General features: G+C 46.4%; 1 protein-coding gene across 2 annotated transcripts in view; it reads left to right on the forward strand.

The window, feature by feature from the left end:
• Positions 1–15,492, forward strand: part of LOC122388177 (probable methylmalonate-semialdehyde dehydrogenase [acylating], mitochondrial) — a 268,791-nt gene that overhangs the window by 117,167 nt on the left and 136,132 nt on the right. For both annotated transcript variants that reach the window (XM_043379029.1, XM_043379030.1), the window contains exon 5: positions 4,081–4,176. In XM_043379029.1, the coding sequence (XP_043234964.1) occupies positions 4,081–4,176 (96 nt within the window). The remainder of the gene's footprint in view (positions 1–4,080; positions 4,177–15,492) is intronic.

Genomic DNA, 15,492 nt, shown 5'->3' on the forward strand with positions numbered 1-15,492 from the left:
AATCAAGTCGATTGAATTGATTGATTTGATTCAACGCGTATTTTGAGTTGATTGGATTGAGTCGATTGACTTTTCGAGATGACTGGTTGACTGACTCGTTTGACTTTAGCGACTGGTTGACTGATTTGATTCCCGAAAATTAGAGTGACTCGTATGATTGAGTCGATTGAATGGAAAGTTCAAATAAGTTTTAGTTGACGAAAAATAATGACACCAATTGATGACATCAAAGATCACAAAACTACACTGAAAACTGTTTGTCATCACAACTGCATTATGGGGTAGATGGCCAAATAAAGAACAGGGCCTAACCATGAACAGCCAACTTTGACTTTCAACTGCAATAACTGCTCCAATCCTGGTGATAGAACCTGGCATATATCTATGGAACCTGGCGATGCACCTACCTACCTTTCTGCACTCAGCAGGAAACGTTTTTTTTTTTAATCCAGATGATAAAGTGCAAGGCCCTATATACTAATAAAGTGTGATTAATTAATAATTCACATATCCACATCTCCTCAGAAACAACCCACTGAACTCTATAAATATCTGAAACCTCTACAAAAATAACTGAAACAAAAGCGCCGTTTTCGTCTCGCTAAATTTGCTGCATTGTTAAATTTGCAGCAGAACGTTTGTTGATCCTTTTCTCCTGAGAGCCTAAGCATAACATATTTAATATATTTCATTTTCCTTAAAATATTTTACTGAATATTATAAAGTGGTTTTATTTCAAATGAAATCATAATTAAAACGAAATTGGTGTACAACCGATTTATTTTATGATAATCTACCATACTTCACGATTATCAATGACGTCATCTTACCAAAAAATCAAAGAAGTAGAATAAGTATTTATAAAAGCTTAGCATACTTGTTCATTGTTGGCAAAACGATGGCAAAACGTTTTCTTTGTTTTTTTCGCAGTCGCACCGTGCCGTTTTCGCGTTTTAATTTTCCTTGCCTTGTTCCTACTTCCTTTGTCCTTAACTTATCCTGTGGTTCCAGAGTCCCTGTCCTCTCCATTTCCTTTTCAATGTATTTTTAATCCTCATCCCTATCCCCCAGTCCTAACAGTTTCAAATTGTATTGCAATAAAATGTTTTGAATTCTTCACATATAACCTATCTACCTTCGTTGGTACTGTTGGTAGCCAGTGACACATCTAGGCAGGTAAGTAGGTACCTACCTGCTTTCCTGCTGTCTTCATAAAGCATACCTAATGAAGTTGTCAAATTTGTAGCACATTTTCAACACTTCAGTTGGGCAAACTAGACCTTTGGAATCAAAATATGGAGGCATCAAAAGATTGATTCCTTATGACCATATTTGGGCATAAATGCAGACCATTTCTAACTTACCAATCACATAAAAATAAGAGAGTGTTTCAAGAAGGAGCATGCCTGATCTTGAACAGAAATGCTGGAACTATCTCCTAAGCAAAATAATATTGCTCCTATCATAACAATTTGAATTCTATAGGTAGTGAAAGGCAATCAAGGAATTGGTTCACTTTAAACAGATAATCAAAATATTGATTCCCCATCAGCTGGCTAATCATTATTTTGATTCACAGGTAATGTTAACAGATAGGCAACAATGACTTGCAAGAATACAGCATTTATCTTGCTATTATTCTCATTTAGTGGTATCCTCAGCACTACAACAGATACCTATGGCATTGTTGTACTTAACCTTCACTACATTTGATAACAATTCACAATTTTTAAATGTCAAGAATACAAAAACTGAAGCAACAGGTAAAAACCATATAAATAATATAAAAGCACTACAACAATGATAATTAGGGGTTTAAAAATTTCATTTTGCCATTTTACACAAATACTGATAGTTTAGTATGTGATTCATGATACAAAAATAACATACAGTGTGATTTCCTCAAAACAGCTTTTACGTGATGGACAGTGGCTCTGTCTTTTTCCCATTCACAAGGCCAAAGGGACAATTTCTTAGCTTTGAGGTAACACTTTTTCCAAACCTACCACATTTTTCTACCTTTATAAAGAAAAATCTCACCGTCATGGGCCTTTTTTCAACCGTAATGATACATTTGAAGTCAAAAGTGTACCCAAATGAATCAAAAAATTGATTCCATGCCCATATTTGGTCATGGCTCCTCCCACCAGAATCAAATTATTGATGCCTCCATATTTTGATTCCAAAAGTCTAGTTTGCCCAACTGACTTTCATATGGTGTCAGTGTGGCATGAAACCTAGCTAGGTTCATTATGTTAAAGGTTCATTTCAGAAGAGCTCCGCATAACTCACATAAGAGACAGACAGGGGCTTTACATGGGGTAGATGGCCTGATGACTTAGCTGGAATATGGCCAAAATTAAATTGACAACTTTTAGGTGAAAGGTGGTGATTTGGGTTAAGGGGCGAGTCAACTACTGGGTTATTTTGCACCCATTAAATGAAACTTCTGCTCCAATGCTACCCATTGAACCTCAATATCATGATCCACCTGTCCATCACTAGGTATCCTTCCTTATTACATAGAATCTTTGAATGGCATGGCAATTTATAATTTTAAATGACAATATTTTTATGTTTCTTCTGTAGGTAGGTAGGTAGGTAGGTAGGTAGGTAGGTACACCAGACTGCTATGGACACTTTTCCAACATGGTGGGGCAAAAAACCTAATGTATGTCTTGGTTTGAGTCGTTTGATTGAGTTGATTGATTCCTTTCATTGTCGCGTTTGAGTCGATTGAATCAATTCCCGAAAACTGCTCTGACTCTATTGATTTGATTGGTTTCCCAAATTTGTCGTGATTGAATTGATTGCTATTGATTGAGTCGTATACAACCCTGATTTGAATAGGCTCTCGCATGCGATTTCCTGACTGCGGAAAGAGTCTGTTTCAGGCATTACACTCCGGAAAAGTGACGTTAACATATTTTCTAATGCCTTATTTTTTCATTTGAATGCTAGGATGCCTGGAAAAGATGAAGTTTTCTGATTTTATGACCATACATGGTCATCGCCCCGCCCACTCCAGCCGTTGATTGGCTGATCAATTTTTGGATCTTCCCTCGTAGTTTCCCCAACTGAGAGGGATATACTGTGCCGCTGCACGTGGGTGTGGGACGGCGCAGTCTACCGTTCCAGCCAAACGCTGGGCCGTCGGGGGGCGAACTGTCGAACATCACTCTGTAAATGGTAACAGACAGCAGTAGTGCCTCTACCAAAGTAGTGGTTTTCTACCACATACGCTCGTTGAAGTCAGAATTTCCCAATACGATCTTCAGTACCAGTTTGTCTCTGCAGTATTTACGGAAAATCGTCCCAGACCCCGGATGATCCTTTGAGTTGGCCTTTTAGCCAGCTTTTTTTCGCAGAGTGCTTGGAATTTCCAGGTGATTTCTCCATGACGATCATGGCGACGGTTGAAATGCAGAAGGGCAGCCCTGATTGGGGTCTTCCTGTGACGCTCCCCTTCTCCTTAAACTTTTTCCACCAGCGCTTGGTGGTGAGAACTGGGACTCCGAAAAATCGGGCAACGTCCTTCTGTGAGAAACCACCTTAGAGCATGCCAATAGCACGATTGCGCACCTCAAAACTGAAATGTCTGACCCTGATGTCTAGGCCGTGGTTCATGCGCTGATCACTGGGTAAAAAATGACCTAGCCTAGTCACCCTCTGGGTCAAAATCACCTGTTCAGCTCATCTCCGCCTCAGGAAGGACGCAGGAACCCAAGGACGTTCTCAGCAAGGCGATATTTGGGAGCATATTGGAAATATTCCAAGTTACATCGGATTGACGGAAGCACAGACTTCTCTACATATATAGAGAAGTCTGTGACGGAAGGTATCAAAACTTTTACCTCACCCTATAGAAGATCCTCGACCGTTCAATTATCGACGGAATGTGAAGCGTATCAGAAGAACTGATCGCTCCGAACGATTGTAGCATTGCTGTTTCTCGTCTGTCGTGTTTGTATTTATTTGGTCTGGCCGATATTGCATATGGCGACGGTGTGGCTGTGAGCGCCGGTGGCGGGCAGGTACCGGTGGCGCTGGGCCGCGGAGCTGACGGCCGCTCGTTCACAGATGTTCCCGACTGCCGTCGTGTGCGGTAACACATCGGTGATCAAGCCGTCCGAGCGCGACCCGGGTGCGTGCATGCTGCTAGTGCAGCTGCTGCAGGTAGGTGGCCAGCCCCAGCCCCCGCCCCCGTTCACGAGCCTCAGAATTCCTTTACCGTGACGTCACGCGGGCTACGAAAATCCCTTCACCCCATAACGATCTATACAGATGATGCCGAGTTTTGAGCTGAACTGAGGCCTACGTTGAGGACAAAAATAGTATAAAAAGTAGAGTCGCAAAATTTCCCCCAAGGCTGCTACCGGCCTCACACAGATTTTCTGGGATACTGACATGATACCACACACCGAAAAAAAAACAGCAAAATACCGGCATACTAAAAAAATCTGCATTCTTGATTCTTACCCCTACTAGAGATGCCACATTTTGGCAATTTCAGCAACCGCCCCGCCCAGCAGCTACCCATTGTCCAACCACAACAACCAGCAGGCTGATTTTGGCTGAGTTGTTCCCACATATACCCACAATTTTGAAGCTCAATTCCAGTCTATAATTGTTAAAATATTACCTGTAATCAAAGAGGGATTGCCTACAAAAAGCATTAACACATTCATAGAAAAGCAAGGACAAAAAGAGCTTGAATTACTGAAATTTGTTTCAGAAGACTGGACAGTGAGCAGTAATCACATTTACATTTCACAGGTGTTCTACTATTCCACACTCTCCTAAAATGTTGCAGGTACCAGCCAAATGTTTGATATACAGATTGCCTATCGATGGTCACAACTCACAACATTAAAGGTAGTGTGCCACCTTTGAAAGATTTCCCATTTTATTTTTCCTAGGATAAGAAGCTTCTGTTTTTACCTAATATCGCAAAAAAAAAAATGGGCCGGGAATAGTGCCTTTTTCGCCTAAAAGTTTATCGGTTTTTAGATATGTATAACAACTGTAGTGGGCTCACCTGCAAACAGGCGTCGGCAACAATCGCGAATGCGGCGCACATGTGACAATGTGATGATGCCCCCCCTGGGGGTCCGGAAGCGGTGGGGAGTATGTTTCAAAAAAAAAATTGTTTAATAAAATTTCGTTCATCGGGGGTGTTTTCTGTCCGAGATGGTTGCCGACCTGCGCCGTGCTCTGGAACGACCTCAGGTGAGTGTTTTCGGCTGGTAGATCCTCAAATGGTTGATTAATGAGTTGATTTTCTTGCTGTTTGATTTCTCTCTTGTTCAAACGTAATTACACACCCATTTCCAATTGCTGGTCGGTCCGTTGGTTTCAAGCTGACCGATTCCTTTCCGCCACCGTTCCTTGTGCCTGGGGCTCGTCACAAACAATATTTATAATGAGGCTGGCTTGTCGCTTGTCAACATATAGTCTTCACTGCCTAGGATGGTATCTGTCTCATAAGGAATTTAGGACACGGATGTCTCCCCAAAGCATATAATTTTGATGCCTCCCTTGAGGACATAACCTGAAGCCACCATCTGATACCTGATAGCTACCCACCATTCTCTCCCTTTCTAATGCCTATCATCCCAAAGATAATCGAGTACATCCCCATTTAATGTCGCCCTCAATGCTGAGATTAGATCTCCCGCTGGTCCTTACACTATATGACGCATACCTCAATCTCCCTCAGACTCACTCTCTTTGTCATACCTCTCTCATCCCACTACAATAAATTTGATCCCGCGTCGACCTCTCAGTCCCTCCCAGCAATTATTCTAACTCCCTCCAGCGGTACATATCAGGGACAATAAACGCAATTTGTTCAATAGACTCCGTGATTAGTGTAATTTTCATCTAGGCTTACTCTTACCTCCCAACGACTTATCGCGCCCCATTCCAACATTGGAATCGTGTGTGCTCCTCCTAGCACCTCTTGGGCTCCCTGGCCCAATATCCTCGAACACCTACATCACTTGACCCTGATTACTTGTCTAAAGGTGCAACGCAGGTAGCGATTACATTATTAGCGTTCGTCGAGGGTGTGATTGGTTCAATCAATCTCTGCCGGCCCACTCTCTTCGAACACCTACATCATTTGACCCCGATTACTTGTCTAAAGATCGACGCGGGTAGCGTCAGTTATTAGCGTTCCTCGGTGGCTTATGATTGGTCCGTCAACCTCTGCCGCTCACGGCACATCTCTGTTTCCCTACTAAAATCCCGCGGCCGGACGTTGGTTACTGACCCTTGCAGCCCTTCTGTGAGAGACCGTCTTACGCGTTTTCACCTAACGAACCGGTGGACACAAGCCTGCTACCCCGACGACCGCAGTCTCTTTGGGCTCGAACAGGTTCCTACCCTCTCATACAGCCATGGCACCCGCGAGTGGCGCCTTTCAATCATTGACCGGTGTGATTCGAAAGACTCCATGACTTATCTAACCTTCAATTTTATCCGAAGTCGTAGAAGTTTGTCCTACAGATGTGTTTTTCACGCGCGTTAGCTTCATGAGTGATACATGCTGTGGCCTTCCAACGATGGGCTTAATCACTTACCTCATCTCGGCGGTATTAATCCTTCGCCCAATTCTTGACTCTCAGTCTCTCCCCTCTTGCGGAATTATCCCTCGCCTTATCCTCTGTCATTTTCGTATTTGTCACTCACCTTCGGCAGTGTGCTCCCTCGTCCTGTCTCTGTCTCTTTCTGACTCACCTCTCAGCTTGGGCGTCTTATGGCGTTCTTTGTTCTGATATCTGCCTAACATATTTACTTACTTACTCCGTAACGTGAGACAGTCCAATCCTAGAAGACTTAGACGTATCAGCAGAGTCAAAAACACATGAAAGTGTTGCAACATACCTCCTCTCCGGCTAGCATCCATCCTTAGATCTTTCCTCCTTTTGTAATTCCGGTTTCAATAGCTATCGACCACTTCAGGGTCACTCCTTCTGTATCTCCTTACCTGTCTGACCCGTAGAATCCCTTCAGTCCATGTGCGCACCGCTGCGCGGTACGAATCAATTGTTACCCGCGACCCGAACAAAAAAAAAAAAAATCATCGGATAGAGAAATCTGCGCCGCCAAATACTCAGACCATCTACTACTCCTTTCATCTACACGATATTTACGCCTATCAGCCGAAACGTCTCCACCGCAGCTTGCTATATTCACTCAGTGACGTCATATTCCAGGAAACAGACTGTGTTTGTTTACCCTTGTTGATCAGTAATGACGTCATAAGATCGTGTCGTCTGCGGGTTGGTACGCGTATATTCGGACTTCTCATCGTCTAACCTTGGACACGCCAACTTTGATCTGAATTTCAACTTGACTATTCTGAGTGTTGCCTGTGATTTAATGAAGTAATTCTCGGTAGTGCCCAATCATTTGTAATCATGAATATTTTTTTTTGTGGATTGCCGTCTGGCGTCCCTCCCCGCGCTGTCGCAAATTTCTCTGGGGTCGTAAGTATTTGCATCAAGGGAACTCTAAGGTAGTGCGCCGGATTAGTCTCAATTTGGCATTTCGATTTAAAAAACAATTCAACTCATGTGATTTCATGTTATCTTACTGAACCGATTTTTGTGAGAGTCAATTTTATGATGCAGATTTTTATTGACATACTCGACCAGATGATTTATTTAACTTGCAATTGACAATCGACTTGTGGTGTTCTAATTTAAGGAAGCTCGGTTTACCGATTGCTATGTTGTTGAAGGTGTACAAATTTTGGCAAATGTGGTATCCAATTATTCAAATGGGGAACATCAGCAATGGGAAATGGCTATATCAAATCAAAGACCGGAGCAGTAAATTACAATAAGCTAATGGGGAACTGACCATTGGAGAATGATGCTAATTTTTAAACTAAATTGATGACTCGGCAAAGACTGGTGTAATCAATAGTACGCTCATTGCCATTTCTCCAGTGTTAATGGTAATTTGATTTATTTACCTAGTGGGTACTTTTGCTGGCAAACCTGCTATTATAATTTCAGTCAAGGTAGCTGTCCAGGATAGAGGACAATCCGATAGACAGCCCTTCGTTGTATCTGTTCCGCCATCTGACAAAGTGTGTCATGTTCAATGATGCCTTATAAATTTCAATTCCAGGATATCCCTTTTTAAGTGAAACCACACTGGTCCGAAACTGTGGTGTTAGCATCCGAGGCCAGATATGAGATCAGTTGTGACTTGTGAGGTCAATGATCGTTGACATTGAAATTCCATGTTCAATAGATCATGTCAATAGAAAGGGATCACATAACCTTAGGTGTTACTGGGAATAATCTGACTTGAATTGATACATGTTGCTGTTTATCATCTGCATTCATTAATTTCTACATATCCCTCCAAAACTTTGTAAGTACGGTTGTCAGTACTTTTCACACCACGCATGACATGAGGTGAATGTCCTCCAAGGCTTGGGGTGGCAATGACCTTTGACATATTGAGGGAACGACACTAGAAATGTGACTGGGGTTGGTGCAATTTCCTCATAAGTCCCTGGTGCTGCTCAGTTGAATCTAACACCATCTGACTCAGCCATGTCACTTTCTTCCAATTTCGAGGTTTTAGTGATGCACGCTCAATCATAACCAAATAATTCTCCATTCCTGCCTTTAGCCTATAATTGTCTACTAATCTGATTTGGTAGCGTGCCTCGCGATGTACAGTTTGGTTTCGACTGACAAAGGTAACCAGTTTCTCCCAGAATCAGACCGTAGAGTTGTTCACCAAAATTTTCTAAATTTTTGATCATATGTGGCTGCTGTCTATTCTCCCCTTTTTTGACCACCCGCAAATTTGTCCGTCTTTTCTACTGAGGTCATCGTGGGTCAATCGTTGAAAGAAGGGTTCGTCCAGCTGTCTTAACAGATAATTTGTTTCTCTCAGCAGGTCCATATTGGTGCATTGTTCGCGGTGCAGCTGAGGGCCGCTGACCAGCGCTCTTTCCGATCCAGCGGCGAGGGACCGGGTTGTGCTCGTGAGATTCACTGTCTTTGCCGTTGGCCTTATCTGGGTTATATTAACATGACGGTCACGTTGCCTGCTGGTTAAATGAGTTATCACGCCTTACTTGAAAGGACTTGAAGGGGTTCGACAAATTGAACGTAATTACATGCAATGATCTCTAAATGCTAATTCCTTTGAGAATGTGCCCGGTGATCAAAAGCTATCTTGTTTGATTTCCTCATTTGTTAGATGTTGAAACGAAGTTGAAACTCAGACCTTGGGTTTGCTGTTGGTCTGAGTTCTTTAAACAAAAGATATTTCATCGAATCTATACGATATCTGTGATTTAAGCCAACGCAGAGAGTTAGGTGATAACCATTTAAAATGCTGGTAATTATGAGCTTAGCGGTGACATGACCTTGTTCCACGCCTGACCGGCGATCATTCTGACTCACCGACGCTTTTGGCGCCGCCTAGTGGATGTAGTTGTAGGTTATACGGGCTAGGTGGCAGTAGAGTGCCACGCATCTCATTCGTACCAAAAGCTTTCATTTATGGGGTCGATCTTTGTAAAGACTGAATTAAAACGTTTTGCTTCGACATCCTCCTCCCTCTTTCTCTCTCTCTCTCTCTCTCTCTCTCTCTCTCTCTCTCTCTCTCTCTCTCTCTCTCTCTCTCTCTCTCTCTCTCTCTCTCTCTCTCTCTCTCTCTCTCGCTCACTCACTCTCTCGCTTACTCACTCTCTCGCTCACTCACCTTCTCGCTTACTCACTCTCTCGCTCACTCACCTTCTCGCTCTCTCTCTCTCTCTCTCTCTCTCTCTCTCTCTCTCTCTCTCTCTCTCTCTCTCTCTCTCTCTCTCGCTCACTCTCTCTCTCTCTCTCTCTCTCTCACTATGATCATTCACATTCGCCCTCTCACTCACCCACTCATTTCAGTCAGTCACACGCAATTGCGTGCCGACACGAGGGACCTCTTGCGGCAGTTTAGGGAACCAGCTTGGTCTATTTCACGCTAGGCGGCACTGCTAGTACTGTCAGCTGCATCTGAGCGCTGTCGGAGTTTGTGCCGAAGGCAATGGATCTTGTAGGTGGCGCTAGTGGTGCTACCGTTGGTGCGTCAATTGACCTGTTAATTGTTTAAGGTCATGTTTAAGGTCAAGGTCATACATTTTTCATTTCGCGCGGACTACAATCGCTCAGTTTAGAGAAAAGCTCACAGGTCCAACATCAGCTAATTAGGATCTGCATCCCGTTCAGTAAGGTGGCCTGGGGACAATCTGACCTGAATAGAACAAATTCTTTATTCTACATGAAGGACATGAGCTGCGGTAATTTCTCGCTTCCCTCCGTAACCAACTCTAGGCGTGTGCAAGCAGGGTGACATTTTTGACATAATCACGTCACATTGAACGGTAACTCGCTTGATGTTTATGATCCATTGTCTCAAATGATGCATCAATTTAGCAACCGTAACATTTCCACGTTATTCTTTGATATACCTCGAAGGGGGAGCTGGCATCAATATCCGTTAGGTACTGATAATGCTAGGAGAGAAAGGGGGATTTATTGACAGGTTACGAACAGCGATAAATTTATAACGATTGAAAAGGTGATTCAGATTTGTATCGGTTATATGAACGCGAATCACGAAACGACTCAATGCTGATTTAATAACAACCCGGAAGGCGATTCAGACCCCCAGCGTTCTTGTTCTGGCGCTGAGCTGCCGAAGGAGCAGAATAATGTTTGATGTTTATGTTTACTCTCCTTATCCGAATGTAACTGAACACGTCACGACTTCTTGGGCCGCCTTCGTATCAAACCTTATCCAAATGGTGAATCTGTCCCAGGAATGTGGCGATCCTACGCTGACCGTCGATTTATCTCGAATAGCACTTGTAAGAATTGAGAATCGATTGACAGACTTGGAATTAACACTAGATTGACAATGGATTGATACGCTGGCCTACCGAGTTCAAACTAGTTAGATTATGAAACAACTTATGCTGACCTGCTAGCTTAAAAAAAAATGTATCTGTGATGGTCGCGTCGTGAGGGGTGATCATTGCATTTCCGTTGATTCGCGATCAGATCGCCGCGGTGCAGTCCCGGTGAGTCTGTGATGTTATGCCGGCGTAAGGTCGTGTGGTCGACGTGACAACTTAAAGATAATTACGTTAGCGGTCTCTGTGAATCCGAATCAGCAACATATCTGAAGTAACCCTCCCTTCTTTCCCAGACAGATTATTGAATTTTCACGCTATATTTACAAACGGACGATACAATGCTGGTCATTTTCAACCGGTGTACCACGATCGGTTGTCAGCTCGCCAATGCCAACTTAGCCTTAAATCTAATCCCAACGCCCTAACTGCAGAGAACTTAATTACAAACCATCGCGAATTGAACCGTCATGACGTCATCTGACGTAGTTTGACGCGTCAATAGTGACCAGCGCCCCAAAAATGACACCACCTGACCTATTCCCCTCCCCTCATACATTGAATCCCCCACCTCACTGCTGCCAGACCGCGCGCGCGATGGCCGACGGATAGCGCTCCCCCAATACCAATGTAATGGTGAGCCATTAGCCTACACTGACCATTACTGACCCGCCCCGGCTGTCGCGCTAACCCTCTCCCCACCCCATTGGTAATGCCGGACTAGTCGGACCCATTCACACCCCTCCCCGTCTTTACAAACAGACGCACCACTGCCGCGCTACTCGGTCGGGAGCGGAATGTAATGACCATCTGCCCTCCCTTACAAACAGGTCGTACCGCGGTCTGCCCGGCCGGGACGCAATATGGAGCGCGCGAGACCATCCTACCGCCCTCCCCTGCACGGTGTTAACCCATTACCCTCCTAATGGTGGCTCAAGTTAGACCTCAGGGAGTGGCATTTGTAATCCAGATCAGAGACATCCGATGGGTAAATGGGAGGTGAATTGTCCATGACGGGAGGCAGTCTTGATGGGGCGGACAGATGAGATGACTCACTTGACAGTGTTTGATGATTGCTGTCCACTCCAGCTGAGGTCCGGTGCAGTGATGATCCGATCAGCAGAGAGGCCGCTCCGGCCGAAGCCGGGCGGGGGGGGGGTGTCCCGCGCCGAGTCCCGAGGCGTTCTGTCTCTGGTGGTCGACCTCCGGTGATCCGTCCCGGGTCTGTCTCGTCCCCTTCTTCTTCTGCATTGAGTTTTTGTTCTCCTGTGATTTCCGGGCCGGAGGTTCCGGGCGTCGCCGGGCCTCGCTGACCGGGGCAGAAAATTGGCGACATCCCGTCTCGCATCCGGAGTCGAGACCGTCGCCCTCCTCCTCCATTCCGCCGGAACGTGACGTCATCCTCACTTGCTCGGCTCATCCGTCTCAGCTGTCTCCTGCCGGATGACGTCTTCACACTCGATTTTCGCCGGATGTCGGTCCCTGCCTGTGCCGGACGGCTGACCGCAACGACATCCTCTCACCTTCCTGTCAGCTGCGTCGGCAGGATGTGCGTGGCGCCAGGCGTCGGGAGGCTGGTCCAGCACCGGGAGCAGGTGGTTCCGGCTGCGTTTCGTTTGTCGGCGGCCACTGCGCCGGCCCGGATGGGTGTGTTTGTACTCCACCCTTCGGCGAGCCTTTGATCTTCGCTTAATGGTGACCGGCCGACGAGTCGGGGATCGTTTGGTCGACCCCCTCCCCACGCCGGCTCAGCGCCGCGGCAGACAGTGCGATCGTCCTTACGTATAGAGTGTGAGAGATGTCTTTTTTTGATGTACGGAAAAAATGTTACAGCTTCCAGCTGTTACATTTTCAGGCTTCTTCTTTTAATTGTGCCCCCACAATTAAGGGTGGGCTTGTTCTGCATGGTAGTCGGCTGGCCTTCTTCGTCTGCCTTGGCTAAAACGTTGACGTCCTCTGCCTTCCTGCGATGCGAGGTGCTGTTTCTGGAATCCATATGTAACGTCTCCTCGATCCTCCGACAGCTAGGTGTGGTGCAGCCATCCCCCCGAGGTCAGTTCCCTTGCCACCATTTGCCCTAACCTAGCTTACACCCTAACCATCCCATTAGTGACACTTCCCCCTTTCGTTATTCCATCCCCCCGAGCTAATGACAGCAGGTCATGTCCTAATCGTTTTCCCCCAACATTCGTAAGGTGGTTGCCTGACAAGCCGAATAACCAGTAAGTATAACAAATCTGTTTTAAGTACTACACACCATCAGATATCTACCCCTACATCAAACCTAATGACACACCGCGCGCATATTGTCACATCGGTACATACGTCGCTCCATGTTGGTACGACGGCCCGTGGTGGCTCCCTGGTAGCCACTTGGACGAGAGGTCTAGGGCCTTCCCCCTGACCGCCGCCTGGCGTGACCCCCTTGGTTGCTAGTGTCCAGGCCGGGGTCGGTCGTCGTAGTCGTGTAGTCCGCTTTGTTGGCGCCAGGGCATCGGGCGCTTTTAGAGCAGCGCCTCTGCCAACGCCTTGGTCGATCTGGTTCCCTCCATGGTTGGGCGCTGTTGTCGTGAAGTCCGGTTTGCTGGCGCCAGGGCATTGGGCGTCTTTGAGCAACGCCTCTGCCAACGCCCTGATCGATCTGGCTCTGCCATGGTTGGGCGCTGTTGTCGTGAAGTCCGGTGGCGGTAACCCGCGAGGGTGCTCTGGAGCTGCACGCCTCAACGCCACAGTGGTAACGTTGCTTGCCCTGGTACCTGGAACAAAAGAGAAGGGGAAGGGTGCTTCTTGGATCCAAGGGGGGAAGGGGGGAAAGTTTAAGGCGGTTGGACATGACCCTTGGAGTGGGTAGGATGGGGTGTGGAATGGTTGTTGGGCAGGATTGGTGTTACAGGGGTTTGTTGTTCGTCCTCCATGGAGCACATCAACTCTCCGTACCTCTCCTTGGTGACCACTAACCATGCCTTTGTTTCTGTATTGCAGTTATCTGGGTGGCCTGTTTTCTGTTTCACCAGCTGCTCCGTGCGTTCCCATTAGTTCGACTCACTCAGCTGCCCCGCATGCTTCGAACTTCTGGTTTCCAAGGATTCCTTTCGGTGTTTGTGCGACTTGGTAAGTCGGTCTTCGAATTGTTTTGTTGCAGATCTGCTCAACACCATGTTCGATGGTTCAATCACGTCTTCCGGTTCATGAAGGCGCTCTCGTTCGTTTATGTGTTTTGCAGCTGTTTCCTTCGGATCCAAACCGAGCGCCTTGGTATCCAGAATCTTCGGATCGGATCCATACTTCCTTTATTCCTTTTTCCCGCTTAGCCAGACATCTGAGTGTTTTGTTCGCTGACACCACGACTTCTTGACTTCGTAACAGTTGGTGGTCTTGATATTTGGTCTTCGGCGTCTCCTCCTTGGGTGGTGGGTAGTTTAGGGGAGTCTTCTGCTGGTGGGCGACTTTTTCCACGGCTTGTCTCGACTCAGATGCTGATGGCGTTGCTGATCGGCTGGTTTTTCTCTTCAGGCTCGGTTGGATATTCCTTCGTTACTGCTTGGTCGACTTCTCCACTTCTCGGAGTGATGTTTCCTCCTGGAACAATCCATCTTGGTCCCTCCTTCTCCGACACCGGTTAGGCAGAGGCCGCCGCTTTCCTTTAGAGTGTCGCCTCCTTCCGTTCTCCAGGATGATTTTGTTGGCTACAGAGATTCAAAGCTTTCTACTGACCGCTCGACGACGATGCTGTTTTTCGGACGAAACTAACTCCGATGATGGCGTCACGGTGAAGTTCGGCGTATGGGAAGGCGTCATGTCTTCTTCTGTACTCCTAACTTGAATTTTACTGCTGTTTCTCTGGTGACCGGTTATCATATGACCTGAGGCGGACCGAAGAGCCACGCCCGCGACTTGGGAAGACTGGCTGTTGATGATGTCTGACGAGTAACGCGAGAATCAGTGCCGGTTTCCTTTGGACCTCCTTTCGGTGGGAGTACTTTATACGTCGGTCCGTGTCTCGTGCTGATGATGTAGCGAGGTGGTGGGCTTTCGTGACCAGGTTAGCTGTTTTCTTCTCAGGCTGTCTTTAATCACCTCTGATTGAGATTCCCGTAGATCCTGGTGTTGTTTCCTGTGGAGGTTGAAGGAAAGTTGCGTCCATTCGTCACGCTGATCCCCATGCGAACGATGATGTCAATTTCCCTGATGCTGTTGATCTCTCGGGAGGCATTCGAAAGCTCGGTGCCGCGGGCGGTGGTAATTGTAGCACATATTCAGAGTAAGTCCCTCTCTCGCCTGGCTTGGTTGTCGTGTTTGTTGAACCCCTGCGGTCTTGAGGTCCGGTACGTCGCCATTCCTGTCCGATTGCTTGGCTTTGCTCTGATCGACTTGCTCTTGGCACGTAGGCTTCTCCTTTTCACCGTACTCAACGCCAGGTCAGTTTTTGTTGTGGATTTTGGAACCGCAAGATTAGCGTAGCATGGCTGGTGTGTTTCCTTCCGCTCCTCTTGATCTCCCCCTCAGATTTTCCCGTTGCTCGCTGGAGGCAGGCTTTGCTCTTCGCGTTCCAGTCGTCCCGA

The sequence above is a fragment of the Amphibalanus amphitrite genome, unplaced genomic scaffold, assembly GCF_019059575.1.
Source record: "Amphibalanus amphitrite isolate SeventyFive unplaced genomic scaffold, NRLGWU_Aamphi_draft 000312F_arrow, whole genome shotgun sequence".
Lineage (NCBI taxonomy): Eukaryota > Metazoa > Arthropoda > Thecostraca > Balanomorpha > Balanidae > Amphibalanus > Amphibalanus amphitrite.